Source organism: Battus philenor, unplaced genomic scaffold, assembly GCF_028537555.1.
Source record: "Battus philenor isolate CCGP_79_NKW_IND1 unplaced genomic scaffold, ilBatPhil1.0.hap1 SCAF_17, whole genome shotgun sequence".
Taxonomy (NCBI): Eukaryota; Metazoa; Arthropoda; class Insecta; order Lepidoptera; family Papilionidae; genus Battus; species Battus philenor.
Window position 1 is genome coordinate 11,021,381 of NW_027181679.1, and position 13,855 is coordinate 11,035,235.

Consider the following 13,855-nt stretch of genomic DNA (forward strand, 5'->3'; position numbering starts at 1 on the left):
TTCATTGCAACCACACGCCACCACAACCATACAATGGTTAAATAATCAATATGTTACAACTCGATAAAAATCTCAATTAATATGTTTTTTTCATTTAACACGTTCTATGCCACAGTAATTTTTGAAGACTTTCCATTCAGGTCGCGAGGGGCGTATACAACTCACACTTTGAAAATTAAAAAAAAAACGTTTAAGACGTAAGTTTTACAGTTTTTCAATACTGCAAAGCTATAATTAGAGAAAAAACTTATAAATTTAATATGCATTACGCACGCACATACGTGATGTGAAGTTTTCTATATTCGACTCTTTTGTTTGTGAGTTTTGTTGATGAGAACAGCTAATTGTCTCAACGGAAAGTGCAGCGCGGGTCGTATACGCCCCACATGGCATGAAATGTGTCAAATATTCAGAGCCTTCAGCCTCATATGTATGATTTCATAATGAAACTGTGTAACATACATGTGTCGGTTAGAAGTGAAGAGTTAACTAAAGGATATTTAAGTTATAACTTATGTGATGTTAACCCAGGTACGGCAGATGTTCGAAGAGCGCAGAACGAAGGCCGGCATCGACAAAAGCTACCCCTTGCAGCCGATACACAACACTGAACGTGCCAAGCCCAGGAACCCGTTGCCCAATGGTTACCCGAAAGTCACCAGCACGCGGGTAACCGTCGATAAGAAGATCGCAAAATCAAATGTTACCAGCACGCATAGTATGAAGAAACAGATCGTGAGTTTGCGTCCGCTTATATTCATTCATTAAGTTCAAGTCTTCACGCAGTGAATTAAGATATGTTAAATAACGACCATTTGGTTTCCAAAGAAGACATCATGCCAACATAAAGAATAAATATTTAAGTTGAGGAAGTAAAACAATATATATATATATATATATATATATATATATATATATATATATATATATATATATATATAAATAAATATATATATATATAGTATAAGTTCAATGTGCTAAATCTGATGAGCTTGGGAAACTAGAATTTAAGCAGCAATGACTGTGTTGTTACTGGCACGTTTTTTCAATTTAAAAATTGATCATATAACGCCTGTAATGATGAATATGTTTGTTATAGAAGAAAAGGTAATCAAAAATAGTTTGAATATAAGAAAGTTCAGTAAAGTTGTAAAGAAACTTCTGTGACATATTCGATAATGTCGGGTGCGTTTGCAGGGAAAATAAAATATTTCTAACTTTCCAAGTTTACAAGTGCAGAGCTGCGATGGCATATCGTCGTCCTTCCTTCCCCAAAGATATCTATGGGGAGATATAACATAATCACCACGCTTGTTAAGTGGGTTAGTGATCACAGTGTGATTATGCCCACCCTATGAAACTTACTTGTGTGCAGTGACAATCCTATATAATTCAGGCATATCGTATAAACTATATATGACTGTAACCTGGGAATCGAACTTGCGACCACAACCGTTCACATTTGATGGTCTGTATTTATGATTAATTATATAACGAATTAATGTATTAATGTTAGTGAAGTGAAGTTTTTATTTTTTTAATTCTCCGTGTCTTTGAAGCTAAAATAATTATTTCCTTACGAATTATAAATGTAAAATATCATAGCAATAGCATAACTATTACAGTGTTCATTACATTTACAATTCTTGTTCCAGATACAAAAATCTGAGAACATAGTGAACGCCTCCGGTGACCTAAATCACAACCATCAGTTGGATTTGAATCCTCTGAAAAATTCGGTGAGTAACTTTCATTAAATAAAACAACGAGAACTAAACAAGGCGTTCAAACTTTAATATTGGATCTCGTGAGACAATTCTACAATTACAGCGGAAGCAGTAGACGCGGCGTGGTTAGGTTCCCATTAGGTGAACAACCGATATTGTTAAGGTTGCGATAAAAATTTTTTTTGCGTAAATAGTCATTGTGTATAAATAATATTTGACTTGATCGGAGCTTAAATTATTTGGTGCATATGTGTGTAATCTTACGAGGTTACTTATTCTCTGTTGATGTTGTTGCTATTAGCCCGAAAGCTTTTATAGCTTCATCGGAGCACAGTTCAAGGAGCGAAAGAGGATCCGTGAACTAAAAATATACGAGGTTATAGTGCTTGTGTATCGGTTCGTTTAGTTTTTTCATCACTCTACGAAAGTTGCAGTAATTTTATTAGTTTTTTTTTACCAATAAAAATGCGATTTCTAATTACTTTGTTATGAATAATAAGTCTGGCTAATTGGTATTTGAAATCTAATGTAGTTTCGAACGTTCACTTGGACATATTCATAATTAGGTCGAGACTTGATTTATATTACGTTCTTTTAAGTAGCGAACCTATTTATCCAGATTCCTATTATAAGTTAAAAAGAGTAAAAAAAAAAAGAAATTAGTTCAAGGTAATAGTAGGTTTTTTTTTATTAATTCTAATGTGTAATTCTAGGGTGTGTCGCTTAAAATATTTTTTTTTGCGTTTACTGATCGCGGATAGTTCGGAGAAGGCTTCTTCTCCGAACTGTCCGGTATTTGCTACGGATCTTTACTCTCCTAGCTGCGAGTCACTTCAGCGTTTTATAATTATATATAATTTTCGTCAAATAAATATAAAAATAAATTTATCAAATATGCATATTTGAAGTCACTGCCCAAGCGCTACAGACCGTTTAAAAGCCTTGAGATTTAACAGAATGTGCCGGGCCAACTCATGAAAAGATTCAGCAGTAGATATTTTCTTGAGAAGATCCGGTAAATTAAAAGGAGGTATATCAAGGTTTTAAAGGTCAATAGTAGTAGTTGAGCTGCACATCACATCTACTGCTATATAACTTTAACACTTCCTATGTCTGAATTTTCGGCAGTTAAAGTTTATTATATATTTATTATATTGTCAAAGGACATAAGATACATATGTATTGTATCCGTAATAGGCCTATGCCCAGCTGTGAACATATGATGGCTGAAATTATGATAAATAATTATTGATAACATTTTTAGAACAAAGTCAACGGTGACATGTTCACGCCTGATGAGGTGGACAAGGCGGAGAACAACTGCCTCATAGAAGATGAGAGCTTCCCGGAAGCGCTGGCGCCCACGCCCACGCCTCGCTCTCCCGAACCGAAGCCGGAAGTTAAACGACCCGCACAGAAGTAATACAACTTACTTTTTACTGTTTTAATATGTTTTTATTTATTTATACATTTCCTTTAAGTACAAAAGTGAACTCGAGTTTGTTTAAAAATTATGTACTGCATACTTTATTATTATCATATTTAAAAGTATTAGTTACGATATCAATCATTTGCATACAGGATATTTGGTTATAGATGTAAGAGCTTCATTTTTTATATTTATATCCAATCACTCTATAAAGTGATTACTCTCAAGTATTCTACATTTATTGTTTTTTTTTATTATTAAAATACGTCAGGTCAATAACTTATGGCAGTACAAAGTCAGCAGCAACAGATTTTAAACAATAATTTATTTTAAAATGTAGTTAACAGAATTTTATAAACACTTCTTTACTATATTGTCATTACGTTATTTACTATTTCTCAGACATTTTGGATAGGGTTTACATTCACTTCTATAAAGCTCTTACAAATATAACCAATCATCCTGTATAATTCTTTATCGTATAGTTATTGGTCGTAGACTTAGTAGAGCGCCGTGATAATTATATAAAGCTTTTTTGTGAGAAGTGGCAATCCTATATAATTAATGCACAAACTGTGAGTTATGTAAAATTGTTTCCCGGGAATCGAATCCGCGAAATGCGATCATAAGTCTCTGTCCTCTACCGTTGGGTTAAGACTGCCGTATTAATAACATAAAATAAAGTTATTAATACTATCTCTATAGCTTCTATAGCATGGTTGCACAGATTTATTAAGACTAGGGGCCACTCGGGCAAATCACGAACTGATGGCGGGCCGGCCGCCAGAGTTATAGGTTATTAAATTTTTTGGGTTCTATTTTGGAATAGAATTCAATATTTTTCGAATGTACGAGAATATTATTTTTGCTGTCGGCGGGCCACCAGTATTCGACCGGCGGGCCGCGGTCTGTGAATCCATGTTCTATAGGTTCTTACTGAAGGTGTCCAGATGTGAAACTCCTATGAAAAATGTAAAATTAAATAATTTATCTATTGTTATTATTATAAAAAAAGATGTTGTTACTAAAATAAGAACAAAAATAAATAGCCGTTTGTGCGAAAGAGAACGACGGTCGGATATTCACTATGTCTATCAGACATTATAAACATCGATTTTTTCAGGTTACAAACACAAATATTTGTTAAATGTTGCGATATATACACAGGAACCCTGTACCAAAACGAGCAGCAAGTCCAACGAAACCAAGACCGCAAATATCTACAACAGCTCCGGCCAGACGAGGCGCGAACGAGAACCGAGTAAGTACTTATTGTTAACAACAATCAATAGTATTTTTGTGATGAATGAAAACAGAACAGTGTTATAACACCGCATAACACACACCACATAAAGTTAAATTACATCAACCTCTTTTTTTACAAGACAGATACGTTCTTGAAAAAATGCGTTTATCGTTGTGTAAAAAATACTTGTGACATATCGTCGATTTGGACACATGTTTCACAACTTTAAAAAATCGTGTGATATAAAAAACAAGATATTTTCCCAAAAACCGCGTAAAAGAAGTAATAATGACATTCATTTTAGATAAGTGTGAATATAATGATAATTTTATATTTAGTGTATAGTCAAAATGGAATCCATAAGTACGAAGTATATAAAAATACAAATTGAAATCAGGATTTATAATCAATTTGTTCAAAAAAAAATTATAAATTATACTCTATACATCGCTTGGATTAAACCAAGCGTGCACGTTTATACGCCACCAATAGATACGTCAGATATTTCTAGCGCAACTAGTCGAGTTTGAAGAACTTTGTATTCCCCCAGTTGTATTTTGTTGCTAGATGTGTTTTCAAAAGGGCTGTTAATAAGAATTAAAAAATTATGAAGTTGATGTTGGAATAAAAAAAAATCGTATTAAAAAAGTGTCTCTCCTCTGTCTTTCTTTTCAGCTGATAGACTGCAAGGCATAGCCTCTCCCAAATATTTGGGATTTAATGTAATATTTTGGTACGCAGAGGTCACTACTGCCCATAGACTTGTTTGAGAGCAATGGCAATCCCATATAATTAATGCACAAAATGTTAATTATAACATTATATCTCGGGAATCGAAACCGCGACCTACGATCGCAAGTCTATTCTCTACCGAGCAACCACTACTCTGTGAAAAAGCGCAATTATTCTTATGTGTGTAAATAATTAGTAGGGCGTACTTTTCAGCAAGTTTAGCTACATAAAGCTGAATTACTTACATTTCAGCTGAAATCATGTACTTTAGAAAATATGTTAAGCTGTATATATATGATGCAAAAGTGATATATAAACTTTTACCAGAGTCGAATTTACGTACGAGAATTGTTATTATAATTATCAACACTTCAACGGTTAAATAATCATATTATTTATTTATTACGCTTTCTTTATAAAAAAAATAAAAAGAAAACAGAGATTATATAATAATTATATAATATGAAATATGAAGGTTATAAAAATGTGCCAAGTGCCAAGAAAGATAATCAAAATACCCAATGCCGGTATGTACCGAGTCACATATGAGCGGGTTGTGTCTTCCCTCCAACAAAACTTATATAAAAACTCCTTTTATATAAATTATATATGTAGGGTAGAAAATAAAATTGTAGAGAATTCAAACAACAACATATGAACAATGCTTGTTGCTTATCTATCGATATCAATATCGATCGGAAGAAGCGTGGCAAAAAAAAACTTGGATAATATGTGTAACTATAAAAGGTTAATAGATGTGTTTAATCTATAAATAATAACAACAACAATAACAACAGAAAATAAAGATTTTATTTTTTTAATATTCTTTTCGTTAGTGTGAGATGTTGGCTGATGAAATAATTTCAACTCCCGGCCAAAAATATTTTTGCATGTTATTTGTTAAGAACAATTAAAGTGCTTAGAGGTATAGCAAGCATTACATTTTAGAGCGAATAAGAAATTTGTACTATTGATTTTCTACGAAAATGATCTACTAGATATTTATGAAATACAAAATTAATATAATAATAACAATTGTTATGAGAATTTGTCTCCTTGTTTACACTAAAACATAGTCACCATTTTACAACACATGTTGGCGCTGGTAACAAGTATTTCTATTTTATACAATATTATATTAAAGTGTTTATAATATCATTATTCATAATACTTGGTCTCCTAAAGTTGCTAAATGCTTTTTTTTCTGCTTCTTCTCCACAAATATAACACTGCGAACCAGAGCAAAGTAAAAAATTATATAATTAAAATAATAAATTAATTATAATTTAACGATCAAATAAGAGTTAATATATTAATTATATCTTTTTTATCTATATTTTATTCATATCATGCCACTATCCACTCTTTATCAATTATAGTGACCACTTGTGTAAGTCATGAGAATAACGGAATTTCCAAATTTGATAGAAATTAAAAACAAATTGGAAATTCGTAAGTGAAATATTTGAAAATACATGTACAGTACTGTAAAGATGTAATGACTTTTTATCTTAATAATTTATCCCTCGATTTAAATTACAAAGATTCGAGGAAACACCTTGACCTGGCGACGCATAGAAGGATCTGAGCAAAAGGCGTCGAACTCCATGTCGATGGACCAACTTGAAAAGTGGGGAGATTGGCAAATGGGGTTTTTAGTCCGTTAGAGTCCGACACTACATGGGCAACATTCCCAGGTGTCCAGGAGGATTTTCCCCATTTGCTAATTAGCTCTACAACATTATTATAAAAAAAATTACAACATTGTTGGTCACCCTGTTATAAAACACATACTTCACTTAATTCGAACCAACTTGATTGCATCCGTTTGTACGTAGTACTTATTAGCGTCGTGCTAAATTTGAATCGGACTGTCACGTCTAAACGTCACAGACAGTAAACATGTCAAAATTCTATGTATAGTATGTAATAAATGTTGTTAACAAAATGTAAATTAAGATTACGTGAACAGAGTGCTCTTGTACAGGTACCCGACGCCGGCAAGCCCCGCCCCGCCATGCAGCGACTCACTAATAGTGTAAGTATGCAAATAAAGCCTACACTTGATTAGTGGATAGGATAATGCAAAAGAGCACCAAGCGCCTTCGACAACATTCGCTATAACTGTCATCGAGGTTAAGGAATGTATCTGTGACAAAATAATATGTTTGTGTAAGATGGCATACAAGGTTTAGCTGTATTTAAAGGCTTTGACGGCATGGTCGGTTCGTAAACCACAAGGACTGCTAACGATAATTTTATATGAAAGCGTTGCTGGAGTTTCTTTCTCCACTTCTTCTCTTCTTTGTATCGTTAGTCAGGCAACAGCAATGGAAAAGTCAGACCTCTAAGTTAGACCTCTAGGGCACTATTAAGCCGGAATGCTAAACGCGTACTAAGTAACAGCCCAAGCCAATAAGCTCTCTCAAAATGTGCATTATATAAGATTTTTGTTTTTTCAAATCCTCGTTTCACATGCCTTGATCGGGTAGTGATGTTACAATGCAGGTGTGAATATATTTTTTATTTTAATCAGCCCTCTTAGGGTCCGTTGCGCTTGGTCACTTCGTGAAGCGTCCGCCTAAGCGATCTAAAAGCTTAGCGGCCTAATTGAAGGGTACCCGCCTTAATGTAGTAACATGTCCTCGGACTTCTTCGTTCGACTTCCTATGCCAAACAATAAAGTCTATATTACTTCTTTGTCAAACAATAAGTGTTTTTAATCACAAATCTTTGCTAACTTTTATTCGTTTTATTTTTACTTCTCCCAATAACTTGCGATACCATTAGAGCTTTAAAAATAACTAAAGATAATTCATGACGAAAAACATTTCTTTGATTTCATAGTAACTATTTTTTTCAACAACAAATGTTAATCCCTTTTTCCATTTTTTTTTGACTGTATTATTTAATTATACTTTTTTTTCGTGTGTGTATTTTTATTTTTCTTTTCATTTCAGGTAATAAAGAAAAGGCCCACGGTAGGTTTTTATTTTCTTTTTAAACTAATATTTAAAGCTTCGTCTAAAAATTGGAAACTATGCAAAGATATGTTGTCAAGAATAGAGTAATCAAAATTCAGGGGGCGCCCAGCTTTGCGGGTGGACGGAACCAGCGTGGGCTCTCATGGAATTTCCCTTAAACCTCTACGTACAAGGGAGAGATTAGATCACTGAAGGTTCACGTATACGACTAAAAATATTAAGAAATAAAAAATATCTGTTGTTTATTTCAGTCGCCGTCGAGCAAGTCGCGATCGGAGGCGTCGGTAAATGGTCCGTCGGCGACCGCAAGCGGGGGCGAAGGTCCCGCGTGCGCCATCTGCGGCCGCCACTTCGCGCCTGACCGGCTCGCGAAGCACCAGGAGATCTGCAAGAAGTCCCACGCCAAGAAGAGGAAGCCTTTTGACGTGCTTAAACATCGCCTCGCTGTAAGTGTGCAACTTACCTTTACTTTACTTTATTGGAGATAAACAGTAACAAAAGGCCGTAAGAAAGTACTAACTTAGAAACTTAGTAATATAAAGTTAATTACAATTGTTACCTTATATACTATCTCACTAAGAACGTTTAATGATTTATAGTCAAACAATGACACAACAAATAAAAACATTACTAAACAGGGATCAAAGATCCAGCGCATTCTGTAGATCACACCGCAATAATTACGAGTCACAGCAAGCTGTCACGTTCTAATGAGGTTTGAATTGTATTGTGTGTATTCAATAATTTCGAACGAAATTGTCTCTTAAAAGATACGAGAGAACATGAGAATATATCTATATCACTAATATATAAATTATGGAGGTCACACATCCTGTATAAGGATGCACGTTTACCGATATTTGTCTTAGCCGTTGATAAAAAGAAGAGACATCTAGAACGCGTTCCTGCTGCAGGAATTCGAATGTTTACCTCGGACAACAGTTCCGAACAGTTAACATTGCCACCACAAATATTTTTGGTGTAGTGGCGTCCATTAGTGATCGTCGATCCTTCAATGATAACATTCGGTATCTATTTTAAAAAAAATATACGAATCCCGGGGGCAATACATTCGGTAGTTCTGAATACGAAGGAATTTTTTTTGTTCTCTTTCAATTTGATTTTCGTAGACTGAATACAGTGGATTACATACGGGGGATAGATACTCTAAGTGAGATCTTACTAGAAATTGATAGAGAAAGATGAATGTCTCTGCGCTTAAAGGATTTTGTTATACGTGTAACAAAACCTAGCATACGGTAAGATTTATTAATAACTTCGTCAATGTGTCTGTCGAGAGTGAGTTTTGAGTCCAGATACAGCCCCAAATCCCGCATTGTGTTATCAGAAGCGAGATAGTTACCACCTATGTGAAAATCAGCTTGTATACACGTATATATTATAAACATTTAGCGGGTGGATGTCACGATCGACACCTTAAAGGCAAGATCACCGGTATACGCGATAAGCAGGGGAAGGTGAAACCCGCGCAAGCATTTGTTTCCCAAAATCAACCCCAATGACAGCAGACACATCACTGATGAAGTCCGAATTCAATTCCGCCTTCGAATTTAATAATAATAATAAAAATACTTTTACTGAAAACAACTACAGTAACATTACTTACGAAAATAGACACACAAACATTTCTTAGTTATTCCGAATGAAATGCTTTCCGTGTAATTGTGTGTGTGGCCCATATATTTAACTTAAATTCGAAAGCGCAAGAATGATTTAAAACAAAAATTGTTGCAGCCGTAGTGAATACGAATCGTTCTTACATGAACGCTAAAATAATATAGTGCTATTAAAACTTATTTATAAATTATAAGATAATTTAAAAAGGAAAATAATGCGGAATTCAAAAATTGAAAATTATGCGTAAATATTTTTATACCTTCTCGCCGGGTGCACTATTGGAACCTGGCCTCGATATTTAGTTGCCACTCGCTTTATAAGTAAACATGGGTTAACAATAACCTCGCAGACGATGTTTTCGGTTTATTTCGAAGGCTTTACCCTTCAGATACCTCCAAAGAAAGAATCCAAAAGAAGTTTTCAGGATCTTGTTCTCACGGAGCCGTAGGCGCCCTTAGACATAGGTAGCACTAACCATCGAGGTGTCGCCTTGGTAAATAGATAGGCGGTTTTATTAATTGATTTTGTGAATACATCACAACAACAATCAATTTTCGTCAATTACATAAAATGTAACAATAATTGAATTAAAATTTTATACGCATCGATCCAGGGCACAGACGCTGAAAACTACAAGGCAAGCACTCGTATTAAATATTCGCACATTTTTATACATAATACACTTTCATACGCATAAACGCTTTATTATTGTCAAGAAATAATGCACTAAAGTTATTCAATTATCACACATTATCATGCTACTCAATATCTGTTACACCCCTAGGATGTAAGTAGCCTCTCATCGTCATCACGATTCGATTTGTCGAGTCAACACTATATCGGTCAAGGTCCTTGGTTGTGGGTGCAAAAGCTTTAAAGGGGTGAATATATAACACATATATTAGCAAAAACTTAAAGCATCGATATCTATTTCCAAACACCCTGTAAAAAGTGATCACTCTGAAAACTCTTGCATTTTTTTTCCGTTCCCGCAGGAACAGATAATATACAATAGTTAATTCAAATGTATATATATATATATATATATATATATATATATATATATATATATATATATATATATATATATAAATGATCACCTCCTTTATTATTTCTCAAACCTTTGATTTTTTGGATAGAGTAAACCGTATATTAATTGACAGCAAATGATTTATACATTCACTGCATTTTTTACACACATAACCAATTACACCGTGTATAAAATTTCAATTGTGTTGATAAAAACTTATGACAATTACAGGGTACGGAGGCGGAGCCGTTCATTGGCAAGCTGCGCAAGAGCACGACGCAGAGCAGCAAGCCGGTCAAACAGCTCAACAGCAGCTGGCGGCAGAAACACGAGGAGTTCATACAGGCCATCCGCGCTGCCAAGCAGGTGCAAGCGCATCTTAAAGCCGGCGGTGAGTCGATTAATAATTTCTCAATCTATCTCGAGTGTCTGCGATATTTATGGTCCACCTTCAGTAATAAATCACATACGATGTATAGCAGTAGCATTCTCCATGGCGGTGATAAGCCGCAAGAGGTTCAACCTCGTCCTAAGGTAGAACTAAGGAGCCTTAGGACAGCATTGAGGGGCTTTAAGAACAGTTGTAAGTTACCTTAGGATACTACTGACGGTCCTCGACGTTCTGTAAGATATCCTAGTACCCTCCTCCTCCCCCAAGATTAAAAAGAAAGTGGTGAGAAAAGAACTATGAGGATTTTGACTTTGGAAAGAGAAGCAATATGACGTGTTTATATGTGCCACAGAGGCTGGACTGGTCTTGGCACAGTGTAGAGGCATAATAAATCTTATAAGAATCTATAAAATTACATAAAAGTAACTTACAAAACTTCTCTCCTCATTCATCATCATGTCAGATGATTATAAATGCAAAGGCCTCTCTCAAGGATCGCCGCAATGACCGGTCTTGCTCTGTCAGCATCCAGCTACTCCCCGCGATCTTCATTGTCTTAGGACACCTAGTGGGAAGTGCATGCATACACACGCCGTGACACAATCGAGAAACTTTAAGAACCAAAGGCTGTCAGTTGCACGAGCGATGCGCCCCGCCCACTGTCACTTAGACGATCAATTCTTCTAGCTACGTCGATGACCTTGGTTCTATTATCTTCATTAGAGAATAAAAATTAAGAATTGTGATAGTGGAAGTTAAAATTGCTATATCATATTTTGTGTGTTTATCTTAGTTCACGTTTCATTTGTTATGGTACCAGGAAAACTGAGCGACCTGCCCCCTCCGCCGCCGTCTGAGAACCCAGACTACGTGCAGTGTCCCCACTGCAACCGCCGCTTCAACCAGGCGGCCGCCGAGCGCCACATTCCTAAATGCGCCAACTACCAGTTCAACAAGCCCAAGACCACCAAGCGACGGTAACCGACGAATCTGACGGTCACGATGGTGGGTGAACGTTTGTTTCACTTAAACTGGATCAGCGCAGGCGCTCCCATCTTTAACGACGGTTCATCATCATCATCATTTCAGCCGATAGATGTCCACACCAAGGCATAGGCCTCCCCATAGATCACTCCCCACGACCGCCTAACCATACCGCGTCTAAGGCAGCAGTTGTCAACTTGTCAAATAATTTTAGTTTCGGCGATTTATCTTCAATACACATGACAAATTTGATCGCTTAACAAGTAAAGTGAAGTCATCGCCAATCACCTCGTATAATTACAGGTTGTACTATCGTCAACGTAATTTCAAACCACTATTCGTCCATTTCATTTGCGATAACAATACGTAATGGTCGATTTTAATTAAAACACGATTATAAAATTTAAAATGAACACTGAGTCGCATCAACACAATCGTAAATTTCGTTTAATACGAGTCAGTCACTGGTGACTGGCGGTAATGTCAGTTTAAATACCGTCAGTCATCGGTGAGACAGTTTTAACTTTGATATTTAACTTTAACTTTGATATGCTAAATGTGGGTTGATCTCCAACAACTGTACGTATCACGACGAGGTGCAGGTCGAAGAAAAAAGTGCTGTAAGTGTTGACTGCGAACGCGCGGAACGGAGCCTCCTATACTTCCCCTCCCCCCTCGTCTCGAAGCACGGTATACCTAAGGCGCGGTAAAACGGTTTCGATAGCACTATATATACATGTCAAATTGTGAAAAAAATTAAGACGTGGTTACATTCCTTCTCCTTTGTAATGCCTATATTTTAGTTGAACAAATCAAATATGGTAAAGACAATATTACACTAACAGACATAATAAATTTCACAGATTAAAAATGGCCATATCATCGTTCATTGACAATTGAAAAATTATTTAAAATTATTTACATTCCCGTTCAACTAAAATCAATTTAAATGAATATTTTGGTAGGAAATTGTTGAGGCTAGTCGAGAAAAAATTGTGGAATCTTATATTTGATTACTAAATAAATTCTGCTTGTTATTAACCAAATATTTGAATATTCGATTTATAATTTGTAGAAATAATTATAAAAGTAATGGGGCGATGTTGTGGGAGTATATGGACCGTTACCATATGTGTCAAATATTTGTAGGTGAAATTCTTATTCTTGTAGACTCTAGATAGTGATTTTTAATCGAACTAGATAAAAATATATTGCGACGCTATACGTATAATTTGCAAATCGACACGACAGTTCAATGTCGATATTGAAACGGCTTTACTAAATATTTAAACAATTTTAAATAATATTTTGCTACCTGTAAACGATTATTCAATTATTAAAAATATCTTAAATTAAAATTTAGCTAAAATACTAAATGTTTAATATATTTAACGAAATCATACGTCATATTAAATTTACTGTGCGTTTTGTAATGACATAACAAGAGGGCGGATATTCGGTTGCAGTTTATTATATATACCATGCATTTCGAATATCTTGGACCTCTAGACATAATTCATTAAATTAGAGAATGTTTTTGAAGCCAAAATTGTCATAATTTTGTCAAAATTGCCAAAATCATCTTAATGCTATTTTTAAAATTATGATCTTTTTCGTTGAATTTGATATTTTCCGTAAGAAAACATCTTTAAAGTTGCATATTTTAGTCAACTTGTGTGTTTAAAATAGACAAG

The 13,855-nt window shown here is 35.0% G+C and overlaps 1 protein-coding gene across 1 annotated transcript in view; it reads left to right on the forward strand.

Moving 5' to 3' along the window:
- LOC137919756 (zinc finger C2HC domain-containing protein 1C) overlaps positions 1-13,706 on the forward strand; it is a 54,287-nt gene extending 40,581 nt beyond the window's left edge. Inside the window, exons 3-10 of the mRNA XM_068762936.1 lie at positions 532-735; positions 1,656-1,739; positions 2,992-3,146; positions 4,324-4,417; positions 7,122-7,172; positions 8,370-8,564; positions 11,018-11,177; positions 11,998-13,706. Of these exons, the coding sequence (XP_068619037.1) occupies positions 532-735; positions 1,656-1,739; positions 2,992-3,146; positions 4,324-4,417; positions 7,122-7,172; positions 8,370-8,564; positions 11,018-11,177; positions 11,998-12,158 (1,104 nt within the window). The 3' untranslated portion in view covers positions 12,159-13,706. The remainder of the gene's footprint in view (positions 1-531; positions 736-1,655; positions 1,740-2,991; positions 3,147-4,323; positions 4,418-7,121; positions 7,173-8,369; positions 8,565-11,017; positions 11,178-11,997) is intronic.
- The last annotated feature ends 149 nt before the right edge of the window (positions 13,707-13,855 follow it).